Source organism: Hibiscus syriacus, unplaced genomic scaffold (genome assembly GCF_006381635.1).
Source record: "Hibiscus syriacus cultivar Baekdansim isolate YM2019G1 unplaced genomic scaffold, ASM638163v2 tig00111105_pilon, whole genome shotgun sequence".
In the NCBI taxonomy this organism is placed as follows: domain Eukaryota; kingdom Viridiplantae; phylum Streptophyta; class Magnoliopsida; order Malvales; family Malvaceae; genus Hibiscus; species Hibiscus syriacus.
Window position 1 is genome coordinate 5059185 of NW_024062987.1, and position 15740 is coordinate 5074924.

Sequence of the window (15740 nt, forward strand, 5' to 3'; positions counted from 1 at the left end):
TTTAATGGACCTTTAGACATTGATTGAATAAAATATAAAATAGTCATTAGAATATAAGTTGTTATTTTATTAAGTCCCTTAAATATTAAGAGTCATAAAAATAATCTCCGACATAAGATGTTGTTTTGGTTAAATTTTCGACTATTAAAAGTTACAAATGATCATCTTAATATTTATATGTTTTAAAATAATCATTTTTTGTTAAAACATTGACGTTTATATAAATTAAATGTTAACTTAATGACTAAGACAAGATAAAATTATAAAAAAATCAATATTGTAAAAATCGATGTTCAATTTCACTGATGAAATGACCGAATTATTATTATTATTATTTTGCAATTTAAAGACCACATTAGACGTAAAAAAATCATAAATCATATCGTTTTTAGAAAATGTTCAAATATAATTACGTTATATTATTAATCATCACTATTACATTATTAATAATCCTAGTACTGGTGTTCAAAAATAAAAGAACAAGGAGGAATAAGAGTTGAATTGAGTTGGGTTGGTAAAACGGCGATTGGTTTATTTATTGAACGACAAAACGCAACGCCGGCCGCAAAATTCAAAAGCAGCCACATTAGTTCATACGCTTAACGAGAAATATAAAATGAAACGACATTGTGGACAGGAGTTTTGTTCCTTAAATTATTGACACGTGTGTATCTTTCAATCTCTCTCTCTCCAGTCTCCCCCTTATTCAGAGGTGAAGCAATAGGAAGAAATGGGGTAGCCTTAAACACCACGAAATTATGAGAGCCCTCGAGTTTTTCCATGTAAAGACCGACCGACTCTCTACATGTTTGCCTCCCTGTTTTGCATTTGCATTTCTCTTCTTCCATTAAAACACGCTTTCCATTACTTCAATATTCATTCTTCCTAATTTGGCTAACCTTTTTCCTCTAATCAACCTTACGTTTTTTTATTCCGTCAACTCAGCTTCATCGGCTGACTGTTCACGTTACAATTGGGGTGTTCTTTACTTTTCTTTTACCAGAATCTTTTACGTGCATTTTCTGCTCTAATCTGAACGCGGTTAGACGCATAATTCTACTTGACTTGAACCCCTCAAGTTCTAAAACTCACCAGTGTTATCTTTCTTCTTTTGGTTAATCTGTAAGATCAATTAATGAATTTCTTTCCATCTGTTCTTCTTCGCCATTTGTATGTATGATCAGCAAATTGATTCCCTAATTGTCCTTAATTGTATCTGCTCATCATATATCATCTTCAATACAATCCAATTTGGCTGATATTCATCTTATCCAGAATTTTCATTGTTTTTCAACCATCTGTTTGCAGACTGTGGATGATTTTTGCTTTACTGCAAAGCACAATCGACTGTCGCACAACTAACAGCACAAGTTCGATCACAGCAGATTGGGCTATATCTACAGATCTGGATGAATATGGGTGGTGGAACAACTCCTAGAGTTCGATTGGTTCGATGTCCGAAATGCCGATTACTTCTTCCAGAAGTCGAAAACATTCCGGTATACAAGTGTGGTGGATGTGACACAGTTCTTGTAGGTAATCATCTTTCGTAATAAGAAACTTGCAAATGTTAGAATTCGAATCTTAAACCTGGTGCTACTTGATAAAGAAGGTCTTTCACAATGGTAGGGTATCATCATGGACTATGAAAGACTACTTTCTTGATTCTACTCCTTATTTGAGTTTTTTCCTGTTTGAAGCTAAAAACCGAAGAGCCATCGTAGAAAGCATGTCCTTCTTGCAAGAAACAGGAGCTTCTGGTTCAGATAAATTGGTTCATGTATCTGAAAATGGAGAATCTAGCAGCTCAACACCACAGAAGGTTCACTTGAGTCAAGAAAGTGGCTCTCAATCTGGGGATCTTGATGATAATTTATCCATTGAAGGGCATTGTAATGATCGAAAAACGTCCCGAGATACTGATAAAAAATGTGGAAATCTGGATGAAAACGGATCAAATGATGGGCGGGAAAAAGGAAGTGGACAGTTACAGTTGGAATCTTCAGAAGATTGCAATGTTCAGCAGCAAGGAGTTTCCATTGAATGCTTTTCACCCACAGAACTTCACCATGAGAATGAGGAGTTGATGGTAGAAGAGGCAAATGACAAAACATTGCAGTTAGAAGGTTCTTATTCGGAATCAAAGTCTAACAAAATCGATTCCAATATCCAAGACCGAAGCTTCGACGACCCATATGCTGCAGGAGAGAGTAATTTAACTGTTACTGCTAGTGCAGCAGCAGGGGAAGTCATGTCATCTGATAATCTTTTCTCTTCTCCGAATGAACTTATGGAGCAACCTCAGAGAAGTGAAAATCGTGTGTTCGACCACGTAAGCCCTACAGAGTCCTTTGAAACTTCGGATTTTGTCAGCCCTTGCTCAGAGCTCAGTGATCCTGATCTTGGATATTTGTCTAAATCCACTACCACACGAACCTCTCATGCTTATGATGGCAGTATCTCTTCTTATGATAGAATGGATGATCAATTCCTAGACCAGCAAATACATTCATTCAAGAATAATTATAAGGCTGCTAACTATCTTGTTCGCGAAGAAAGGAAAAGAAAAGATAACTTGCCTGCCAAAGGCTTGATGAATGGTAATGCAAGAAATTTTTCATCAGATTTGTCGAATAAGAAGCCTTATAGCACAGCAAAATACAGCAAGTGGCATCGAGATGAAGCAGTAGAGCCAGTGTTGCATCAGCGTCCACCCGGAAGCTGGACAAAATTAGTGAGAGATGAATATCCATTTCGACATCCTTTCTCTCAAAGGGCGTCCTTGCGTGGATACGAAAATGCCGGTCCTTCACGTGGATTGCATGACGAGTTCCCTGAGTACAGTGAACAAGAAAACATGAAAATGTTAAGAATGGTGCGTGAACTGCAGGATCAGATTAGCAAAACATGCAATCTGAATGGAAGAAAGACCAGAGGAAGGGCTTCCATTGATGTACCTTGGAGGCAAAAGCATTGTCCTACATATTACTATCCCCAGGAAGAAAATTTTTATCCGACGCATGAGATTGACAACTCCTGTACATTCTTCCATCCTCAAAGGTGGCCACGTTCAGAACAGTTGCCTCCGCCAATGTTTCGACAAGCCCAAGGATATTGTAGAGCCCAATCGGGTCATCCTTGTTATAAATGCTACAGCAATCACCCCTCTAGTCCCCACAGATATTTGGAGTCTGATTTTTCTAGTTGGAGCCATGAAATGATATCTGGTACTAGAGATCACGAATTGAAGAGGTATTCAAGAGACAAACATTACTCGGTTAGGCGACATCGCCAGCCAACTGCCGGTGGAGCACCATTTGTAACTTGTTATCATTGCTTCAGACCACTGGAGCTGCCGGGTGATTTTCTGCTTTCCAAAAGGAGGTTCCATCAGCTAAAATGTGGTGGTTGTTCTAAGGTACTTACGTTTTCACTTCAAAATGGAAATCATGTCGTTCCTTATGAACCGGTTGGAACCAGAACGTCCACCGTGCAAAGTGGAGACCTTCAGAGATGCGATGAATGCAAGAATTAAGAATATATTGAAATCCAACATCTTGTAAACCATGGTTATGTGAGAGCAGATATGTCTTACTCGATTATGATGGGAGATTCATGTAAAAGACAGTATGGGCTGAAATTGAATAGCATTGATCTGGTTCTTTTGTAACAGTACAGCGCATCAGTGAAATTGAATAGCATTGTTGCTAGGTCCTTCCTTTCTCCTCTCATTGCTTCTCCTTTGTTCAGCTAATAATTTTTAGGGTTTTCCCATCAATCCAAGTGTAGTAGGAATTGTGGCAGGAAAGGAAAAAGAAAGCGTTTTCTAACGATATAGGGATGCAGCTTTGCATCAAAGCAACTCAAACTGTTTCTTAAGTTATCTGCTGATTAGGGAACACCTGCAAAGCTAAATATTAGGATTACAAAGGTACAGCTTTGGATAGTAATGAATACCATTTATTTGTTCTTTTACAACATTACAACATCACAAACTCGTATAAGATTTGAATGAATGAATGAATGATTGTAGATATTAACTCTTTCAATGGACTTGAAAATCCATTATTCGAATTAGATTCAACAAATAATATTCGAGTTCAATTATCGTGTTTTTGATTGTGACACGTGATATCATGGTTACGGATCATTGAGTAGGCAAAATGTGTACACTTTCTGGCAGGCCATACCCTTTAGATTTACATCCCAATCATAATCTCAACAAAAATAATAATGAATTCATCAACTCAGAAATTGTGCGTATAAAGAGATCTCATTCTTGCAACAACAAACCAGAATGTTAGACGACATTATTATTCAAATTCCACTCTGCCTCATAGGCAATCTGATCAAACAAAACGCGTACAAGATCTTGAAGACTCGTTCTTCTACTCGGATCTCTTGTTTCTCGAAAAAGGTCTTCAACCAATCAAATGGCTGGCAGGCAAAGGAAAATGAAATTTTCAAACTTTCGAAAACTCATTAATAACTTTAATATCCAACGAAAGATTCACCGTCAAGCACACTCATAAACACCCAGTTTTTCTTCTTTAATAAGGGCTTAGCCATAAAAAATGCGTGGAACGTGTGATTAAGCAATAAAGATAAACGAAAATGATTATAAAAACCTCGATTTGTTTTTAACCAAGTTGATAGTTAACGAAGTATCAATGTTTTTTAACCCAGCATTCATTATGATACTCGCATTAAATGGTTGTGGACCAAAAAAAACAGATAACATATCATTAGCATCAACCGTTAAATCACATCAATAGAATCAAAGATTTATTCCGAGGCGTAGATTTTAAAGTGCGGACGATTAAAAAGACGGATCCTTTTTCCTTTCGAGGAAATCCCTATATAACCAATCAAAGTGATACTCATATGCATCTAACAAGAATACAGAAATAATTGTTCAAAAGAGAGGAATAGATAAACCTGGACGATCCAAAGAGCGGTGGTGGTGGCAGCGACGCCCCACATGGCGGCTTGTATTTCCGTAGGGTGTGGACGGCACCTGGGCTTGAGAAACTTGAACATGGCCCCTTCACCTGCCATTTCCTTGATCAATTTCAAAACCCTAACCTTTACGAGCGTTTGATTTATAGAAGGTAAGATTATCTTTGAGAATAATATTATTAGAATGTAACATTATTATAAGAATATTGTATTATCTTGTTTGATTTGTTTAGCAGGATTGTAATATTACAGTGTTTGGTTGGAGGAATATAAGATTAATTAGATACATATTTTATCAAATTATCCATGTGATATATTTTTTTGAAGTTAAATTTTGATATTAATTTATAAATATTTGAATTAAAATTCATAAAACTATTTTAATCGTTATACTACCTAACTTTTGAGGAGAAATTACATTTAATATATAATTAATATAATTAGTATAATAAATTTATATTTTTAAATAATGTTCATAATTATCATATTTATTTATATAAAATATAATATAATATAAAAATAATATTATGATAGTAAAATATTGTTTTACATAATTACTTTTTTACAATAATACTATTTTTTGATAGCTAAACTCACGTAAAAATACTGTGAAAAAAAACAATTCACGTGATTATGCTCTCTAAGGATTAATTCTTTAAATGGTGCGAATGATACAGGGGTGAGATTGGTCGCCATGCAGTCAGGGCGAAGCTTGAAGGTCGCCATGCAGTCGGGGTGACCTTGTAGTGAATCTACATGAAACGAAACAGGTGGTCCCCTTCCCTCATGAATCAACATAGGTTGCCATGCAATCCCGACGTGATTCCTTGCAGCTGTTGCAGATTTGCGCTGCAAATGCAACAATAATTCATGAAATGCAACATGATCTGCATGAAACGACAGAGGTGGCCCCCTTCCCTCATGAATCAACTTAGTGTCTCCCTATTATAAGAAATTCAACACTAATTTAACGTAAAAATTCGGCGTTATTTGCACCAATAATTAATGTAAATTGCACGCGTGATATGGAGTGCGATAAAGGTGGTCTGTGTTGGGATTAAATTATAGTTTATGGGGTCGATTTAGCAATTATAGTCGCGTGATATGGAGCATTATTTTGCTCATGCATGCCTACATGATTTTCACGTTTTAATAGTAGTATTAAAAATAGATGAATTATTGCAACAAATTTAGGGTTTATGGGGTGAATTTAGGGTTATATATTGGTCATTAGGTCTGGGGTACGGTTATGAAGAAAGAAAGGGATAAGAAGGAAAGGAAGAAGAAAGGAAGAAGAAGAAAGGGAGAAGAAGAGATCGGGTAAAAGTTTGTTAGTTTAAATCATTAGTTTGTTAGTTGAAGTTATATTATATTAGTATGTTACTTTGTTTGTTAGTTTAAGTTATATATGTTATTATATTATATGAAAAGTTAGTTAATTAGTTAGTTAGTGTGTTTAATCTTATATTAGTTAGTTTGTGTAAGCTGAAGTTATATTTTTTAAAAAGAAGTTAATTATTGCTTATTTAGTTTGTTAGTTTAACTAAGTTATATTATAATAAAAATAGTTTATTAGTTTAATTAATAATTTGATATTTTTTTGTTGTTGTGTTAGAATTAATTAAATTAATTAAGATATTTTTTATTTTATCGTTAATATTTAATTTTAAAAATATCAAAAACTTTTTTTCCCGTTAATATAGTATATTATATTATTTATTTAATGATTTATGAAATTATATGATCAAATTTGTTAACTAACAATTTACATATATTTTTATGTGTAAAGAAAATGAGCAACAACTTTTCACGATTGTCTATTATAATGGAAAGATTATGGAAAATGAGGTCGGAGTTGTTTTTCAGTTTGAAAAACCAATAAATATGATGTTCAAAAGAGACATCACATTTGTATAAATGAAGCAGAAAATAGAAAGAAAAATTCGAGGTGCAGTTGATGGTTTGATGTACAGGTTTATGATATGTCCCAACCCAGTCAGATATGTTGCAGTACCACTTGAAGAAGATGATGATAATAGAACCATGATTGGACTACATGAGTTAAGCAATATAGCAATTATTGAGTTATTTGTTGATGTGCGTAACATATTTGATGTTCCTGGGTCATCAAAAGATGTGGGTCGAAATCCATATGAAATGGCTTTCGATAGTGAGTTTGAGGATCCGAAAAACATGTTCCCAAACAATTTTATGTCACTATTAGAAAGTGGAAATGAAGTCGAAGGGACATCCGCAGCAGTAGAGTATGAGACGAGAAACATACACCATTCGGAATTGACTGTTGATATTGATGTTGAAAATCGATGGGGAGAAATTCATGATGATTCAAGCGAAGATGAAGAAACGGAAGAAACCGTTTTGGGTGATGATGATGCAATTGACTTGGTCATTGATGATGTTCCGACACCGTATGAAGCTACTCCTCACATGTACGAGATAAATTATGATGTGATGAGGGCACCTGAATTCCCAGACATGCCACATTTACCTCCGTATCAAATGGTTGAATCATTAGAAAATTCTGGTGAATTTTTAGTTGGGGTGCAATTCAGAGGAAAAAATGAAGCTACGCTGGCGATTAAAGAGTATTGCATCAAATGCCATGTTGATGTCTATGTTGCACAGTCCAACCAGAAAACCCTATACGTGAAATATGTTAAATATGGCCCAGAGTGCAAGTGGAAAATTAGAGTGTCGAAAATTCAAAGGCACGATGCTTGGGTCATCACAAGGTACAGTGGTCCTCACACATGTTTGCGAAACTCAATCGAACAAGACCACTGACTATTGGACTCCGATGTAATATGTGAATACGTGAAGGCGATGGTTGACAAGGATCCAAGGATCTCTTGTTCAGTGTTAGCTGCATCTATTCGAAGCCAATTTGGATATCAATTAAAATACGACAAGGTGTGGAATGCGAAGATGAAGGCAATGAAGCTGATGTATGGAGATTGGGATACATCGTATAATGAGCTACCACATTTACTACAAGAAATTAAGCGATTTATCCTAGGAACCATAGTGAAGTCTCAAACCATGCCCGTATATGACGAAGAAGGTCAACTTGTGTCAGGGAAAAAATATTTCATAGATTATTTTGGGCATTCAAGTCATGTATTAAATTATTTTCATTTTGCAAACGTATGATCCAAGTAAATGGTACGTGGTTATATGGTTAATATAAACATGTACTCTTGATGGCAGTTGCGTAGGATGGTGAGCAAAATATCTTCCGAGTTGCATTCGCCATTGTTGAGGGAGAGACAACAGAGGCTTGGGATTTCTTTTTTACACATCTACATAAATATATCGTTCGAGAAGATGGAGTTTGCTTGATATCCGATAGAGGAACATGTATTTTGGCAACAATTGAACGACCAGGAAGTCGTTGGATACCTCCGCATTCATATCCGATATTTTGTATCCGTCATATTGGTAAGAATAGTATCGACTAGTTTCATAACGCACACATTCGTAAGGAGATAGTAAGCATGGGTAAGTTTTATTCTCAATATTTGTGCATTTTTTATGTGGTTTTTTTAATTGACGTTTAACACAATATATTATGAAACAGAATACGAACTACGCCGACCAAATTTTGATAAGAGATTGGAGAATTTGAAGGTATTTTATGATGATCAGCATGTTTGGAAGTGGGCTTCAAAAATACCGCGGGAAAAATGGTCGCAAGCATACGATGAAGGTTGACGATACGGACATATGACTACAAACCTTGCTGAGGCCATTAATTCAGTACTAAAAGGTACACGTTATCTCCCAATAGCGAGTGTGGTGAAAGAGACGTACTTTAGGTTGGCTAAGGTTTGGTCCGATAAAGGCAAGAAAATTGAGAGTCTAATAAATAGAGGTCACACTTGGGCTCCTACAGTTGTGGAAGTAATGGAAGCAAATGAGATATTGGCAACATCAATGGTTGTTCAGAATTTTGACCGAGTTGGTCATACTTTTGTTGTGTCATGCATACGACATAACGTTGGAGGAGAAAACCAGACATTTAGAGTTGATTTACGACACAAATGGTGTGATTGTGGTCGCTTTCAGGCATGGAAATATCCATGTGCTCATGCAGTCGCTGCATGTATGTATGTTGGTGTAAGGACATTCACTTATGTTGATGAATGTTTTCACCTGCATAGGATATTAAATGTCTATAGCTATGCGTTCAAGCAGATCCCAAATGAATCATATTGGCCCAAAAAGGAACGTGACGAATGATTGCCAAATCCAATGCTTCGTAGAAGTCCAAAGGGTCGACCTGAGTCCAGTCGTATTCATACCAGTATGGATTTCCATGCTAGAGAGAGGTCAACCAAAGAGATGCGGATTATGTAGGGGTGAAGGTCATTCAAAAAATAAATGTCCTAATTTACCAAGATATAGACCTCCTCCTCATTAATAATCATAATGTATTTCTATGTATTTATATATTTAATATTATAATATTTAAGTTTTAATAATATTTAACATTTGCAACTTAAAGTTTATTTTAAATTGAAATTTTAGTTTTTAAGGTAAAAAAATTCTAAACACAACTTATGTTTACAAAATCAAATACTAGTCTAATTTAAATATTTAATCCATAATATGAATAACAAATGAGTTTACAATTATTGTCGATGCCGGGGTGTTATTGACTGATAATGGCGGGTCAGACGTCTGATGCGTTGTGGCCATTGCAGTTGCTCAGGAGTTTGGTATCCACCCTCCTCATTTATTGCGGTTTGCTCTTCCATCTCTCTTGCAAACGTTGACTGACAAATACTGGTATTTGACATCATAGATGTCATTTGGTCACAGTCATACGTCGACTCAAACATGGGAGAGTAGATAGGCACCTCAGGCTGCACAAACTCTGGTACGTATGTCGGGATAATAGAATCATCAAATGCGTGATGCAACGATCCCACATCGCTAAATGGTTGTGGTGCGCTGTTATTTACATCGGATATTTCTGCTTCAGGTTGTTGAGATGAACTCTCACTCCCACTTGGTAGAGAGTATTCAGCTTTACCAAATCTTTTCTGAAACCTCAAAAACTGTCGCCTTTCTACCCTTGGTGTCAAGAACAACTTTCCATTATCCCAAAAATAATCAAGGTAAGCCAAAGTCTCAAAATTAAAGTCATCGTCTTGAATGGGGTCAAGAGTTGGTAAGAATGAAGCCCTAATGTTCCAAGCATTAATGTAGGTTTCATGCTTCTCAACCCAATTCACTTTTTTATTACGGCGACCATCAAATTTGTGGAGGTTGTCATGCGTCTCAACCCAATTCACCTGACGGCGACCATCTATGTTTTGGAGGAGGTCATGATCTCATGGACTCTGTGGAATAGGTTGGTGGAAGTCGAATTGCCTCAGCATTTTATCCGCAAATAGAATCTCAACAAAAGCAAAATTAATCAATGGTGTAACAGCACACCAATATTGACGCCCATCAAAAACATCATGCGGCACACACGCCATAATTTCTACATCTACGTATGGTCTCCAATTAAACTGTAAAATTAAAATAACAATAAAATTGATATAAATAAAATAGTATAGTTATATTAAATAATAATTAATAATAACAGATTATATTTACCTCTTTTTTCCCTTAATGTCGATCTTCATTCTGAACTCTTTAATATTGTTGTGCATCAATCCCTTGCTTTCAATTTTATGTCTCCATCTGTATATCAATCAAACAAAAATGTCAATTTTTTTCAATATTTTTAATAAATATAAATAATTTATAATTAATATTTTATATTAAAATAGAGAATTCATATTACCTTCCGACAAGTGGAAAGTCAACCGCATTCCGAATAATCAGTGTAAAAAACGGAAGTCTATGTCAAGCCCATGATTGTAGCAGCATCAGACATCCACCGATCTCTGTTGTATTATTATCATTCACGACTAATGACGCCTTGCACATCTCACGATACAAAAACGCCAATATCGCTGATCCCCAGCTATATTGCCTACTATTCACAAAATTTCTTAAAAATAGAAGATACTGAGTGTGAACATAATTACCGGATTTATCCGACATCAAAATTCTCCCAATCAACTGCAATATATATGCTCGTGTTGCATATATTATTTCTTGTTCCGTACTATTTGGTTGGAGCATAAATTGATTCTTCAACCATGACAACTTCACACGCCACCCTTTACACTCTGGTTTTACCGGCGTTTTCCCAAGAATTGCACTGCAAAGTCCTTCCACATTTTTATACTCATGCTGCAGTACCACCGACATCCTATTTGTTTGGACCCCGAGTTGCATTGCCACATCCTCCAGAATTATCGTACATTCTCCACACGACAAATGAAATGTGTGCGTTTCTGGTCTCCAGCGTTCAATCAACGCACTGATCAAACTTGAGACCAACTTGTATTCTCGCAGAAATGCTACATAGTAAAATCCAGCTTGTTCCAAGTTTTCTTCTATCAATCGGTGTGACTTGGGCGGAATATTTAGCCGAAGACGAAAGACTCGCTGCTCGTCCTCATGCAATTAAATATTTCAAAAAATTTATCACAATCATAAATTAATATTGAAATATTTAATAATAAAAATTCATTAAACATATATTTTATTTTAATAAATAAGAATAAAACCATTATTCCCAAATGAGTAGAAATATGTTCATTGTCAAATCTCAGCAGTGGAATTTGATCAGCCATTCCAATGAATCTGTAAAAAAAATTAAACAATAATATTTAAAAAATCATTTAATATAATATAATGATAACTAACTAATTTACACTACACAAAAACAAAAAAATAACAAATTATAACTTAAATCAATAAACTATTTTTTATTATAATTCAACTTAAACTAAAACTAACAAACTAATTAACTAGTTTTTTTCATATAATAAAAGGCTAATCAACAGTCAAACTAACAAACTAATATAAATTAAATGACATATAATAAATAATTTAATATAATTTAAACTATAACTATATTTTAATAAAATAACGGCATATAATAAATCATAGTACATTAATTTAATATGATTCAACAAATAAATTAAATATAATTCTTCAACATTAATCTAACTTAAACTAACAAAGTAATTAACTAATTTTTTTATATAATATCACTAACCTAAACTATGCCCACTAATTAAATAACTAACTAATTAATAATTTAATATTTTAAAAAAACTAATTAATAATTTAAACAAATTTAAATTATGCTCGATTACCTTTCTTTCTTTCTTCTTCCTTTCTCTTCCTTTCCTTCACCTTTCTTTCTTCTTCTTACAATCGAACACCCCCCACACCGAATATATAGCAACAATAAACCCTATCTGTGAATTATTGCAGAACAAATTTTAATGAATAATAATTTCTGGTCCACCCGTGAGCAGCTGTAATTTGCATGAATTATTGCTGCATTTGCAGCGCAAATCATGCTGCAGTAATGTGTCGAGATCAGCTGCAATGAATCACGTAGGGAATGCATGGCGACCTGTGTTGATTCATGAGGGAAGGGGGCCACCTGTGTCGTTTCATGCAGATTCACTACAAGGTCACCCCGACTGCATGGCGACCTTCAAGTTCGCCTCGACTGCATGGTGACCAATACTTGCTTCGCCCCGATTGCATGGCGGCCAATCTCACCCCTGTATCATTCGCACCATTTGAAGAATTAATCCTCGGAGAGCATTATCACGTGAATTATTTTTTTCACAGTATTTTTACGTGAGTTTAGCCATTTTTTCATCCAATAAAATTATAAATGGTAAAATATTAAATATTAAAAATTAAAAATATTTTAAATTCTCAAAATTATTAATATTTTAGTAAATCAAACTCTTTATATATTATTATATTTTTATAATTTTGAGCAAAGTATAAAAAATAAGAATTTAGAATGATTATTATAAAAAGAATTCATTAGTCCTAGTGTATTCTTGTCTAAAGTGATGGGAATGTAAGATTATTTAAGAATTTGAAGGTAATGATATTCCCACAATTTTAACAAAAAATATTATTATTGGGAAGAGAATATTCTCTTAAGTGTAAGATTCCGTGAACTAAATGTGAGAATATAATTTCAAAAAAAATATTATCCTTAATAATATAAGATTTCTTAAACTAAACGCAACCTTAAAAAATAGACGACGACGAAAATCTCGTGTACTTTCTGTTATTTCGTTCTCGAAAAAGTCGAATGTTCTAATTCTTAAGTAATTTAATTTAATGAGCAATTTTAACGATTCATTTATATATAATATAAGCAAACGGTTGGCACCATCCGATTGTTCTCACTTCTCATCCACGGTGGATATCAGCTCTCTTTACCTCTTCACCATCTTTTTCTTTGGGATGAAGCTAACATTTAAGCATATTTAAGGGAATAATATCTTTTTATTTATGTAAATATTTATTAAAAAAAATTAAAAACTATAATTATTTATAAAGACACATTATATATAACATGTATTGGTTGAAGATATTATAAACACGTAATTGTATATAAAGATGAATATATTAATATATATATAAATTTTATTTTCAATCATTAAATAAGTACATATTTAAAAGATTATATTTAAATATTTTAAAAAATACATATTAAATCAATGTATAATTTAAGATTCTCTGTAATAAAAAAGAAATATGTGTACATTGTCAATAAATTAAAAATTATGAACATAAACTATTTTATAATCACTCTAAATTATTAAAAAATACTTTTATGATCAAAACTTAATGATTTCTTGAGTTGAAGAAGACAAACTTTAAACTTGATGATATATATACACGATAATTAAAGAAAAAAAGTAAATATTAAAACAATAAGCAATTTAAATAATAATTATCTTTAAATAACAACAATCAAAGATAATTTTAGATGATAATATTCTAAAAAATAACAAATAATAATATTTGTATACAATAATTTTCTAAATAAAATAAAATCATAACTTAAGAAAATAAACACGAGACATATACATTTAGGTGAAGTTTTTTAATTGTCTATCAATAAACCATTTAAATGCATTTGTATAATAAATATACTAAAGTTTATTATATATACAGAACGGAGCTCCTTAGGGTCTAAGGACCCGACTCCTGTTAAAATTTATATATTTAATATAATTTTAATTTAATAGTATTTTGATTCATGTAAAAATAAATATTTAAATTTTAAAAAATAAAAAATTATAAAATATTTAATCAAAGAGGGGTCGAGCTAAAGAATGATAAGTTTGTGTTATCAAATTTTTATTTTAATTATAATTTAAGTCATTATAAGTTTAAATATTAAATAAATTAAAAATTATTTTTTGAGTTTTGAATTTTTTTTAATTTAGAGTGAATACAAGATAATATGTACAAATATTTTCAATTATTTGATAATAAACACTTATATCCCTACATACTTGCTTGAGTTTTGAGTTGCCTTCTCAAATGTCAATCGGACGGCACCCAGTGGGTTCGCCATGAAATCGTACGGTGAACCGCCCATTTCTCACTCTGTCTTTCTGACTGATCGATTTGCCTGACGCTGCTTGGCTTCCCGCATTAAAAGGTGGAAGGTAAGGTAGGAGGGATTTCCCGCCAGTTCTTCCCGCCATGTAGGAGGGGATAAAGTCTTATTTTGGCCCAGGATCTTGACGAAATGAAGAAGCGAAATGGGCCGACGGAGACACCCGAGTGGTAAATGACCGACAGAGATTCAATTTCAGGTTAATGTCTGCCCTGCTGATAGTAATCAGCCGTAAACCTTGGATTGGACCATTGTTTTGGTGTTTATTTTATTTATTTATAACATAATTATTAATATCTAAAAATATGTATATTTATTTATCATTAATAAATAATCATAATTATATACAAATATGTTTAATTATATAACTATGAATAAATTTGTTAATATGTTTATTTGATATGTAAAAAAAATTTCGATAGAAGTAACTAGTTTTATTAAAAATAAAAAATATACTAAATTACAATAAAGATTTACAATCACAATCGTAAATTAAACACATAATTAGAAAAATTTCATATAATCATTGAAACAAAACTAGCAACTTAAGATTACATAAGGACCATACAAGGAAAGATTAAATCTAACCAAGAAATTCGAACAAAAATATATACAAACAGATATAATTGCACCAGCAAACGAATAACAAAAAGAGATCAAGCTATTGAAAGACCACCAATAAACTGCAGATCAGACTCGAGCGACGTGAAAAGTTATCTACGAACGTAAATCGGGTATCCAAATCTAATTTGAGGTCCAAAGTAGGGAAGATCAACAAGATATCAGATAAGCGACATCTTTATCAGTCGTGACGATATCAAATCAACCCTTAGAAAAAGGATAAATGAAAAAACGACAAAAGAACCGAAAACATGCCAAAAGCATAAGAAAACATGTCACAGAGGAAGATAAAAAAAAAGTGCAACACATGCATACTTATTGAAAAAAAATAAAGATATGATACACAAGAGAAAAAGACAATAAAAAATACTGTCAGCAACCAACATTAAAGTTGGTGCCGCCAATCAACAAAGATAAAAAAAGATGAGCGACACATCAATAATATGTAAAAAAATTAAATGAACAAATATAAACACACATAATTTTAAATAAATAAATATGAATATAGTTTTAATCTTTTTCAACGAAAATAAATAAAATAAATTAAAATTAAACATCAAATAAAAATAAAAGTTGTGTATGCTAAACTCAATTCATATGAAAATTGGTGTTGATTATA

At 33.0% G+C, this 15740-nt stretch overlaps 1 protein-coding gene across 1 annotated transcript; it reads left to right on the plus strand.

The window, feature by feature from the left end:
* Nucleotides 1-700: 700 nt before the first annotated feature.
* On the plus strand, nt 701-3855 carry LOC120154172 (protein ENHANCED DISEASE RESISTANCE 4-like). The gene is made up of 3 exons (XM_039165985.1): nt 701-782; nt 1309-1536; nt 1701-3855. The coding sequence occupies exons 2-3, from the start codon at nt 1410-1412 to the stop codon at nt 3533-3535; spliced, it is 1962 nt and encodes a 653-aa protein (XP_039021916.1). The 5' UTR covers nt 701-782; nt 1309-1409; the 3' UTR covers nt 3536-3855.
* The last annotated feature ends 11885 nt before the right edge of the window (nt 3856-15740 follow it).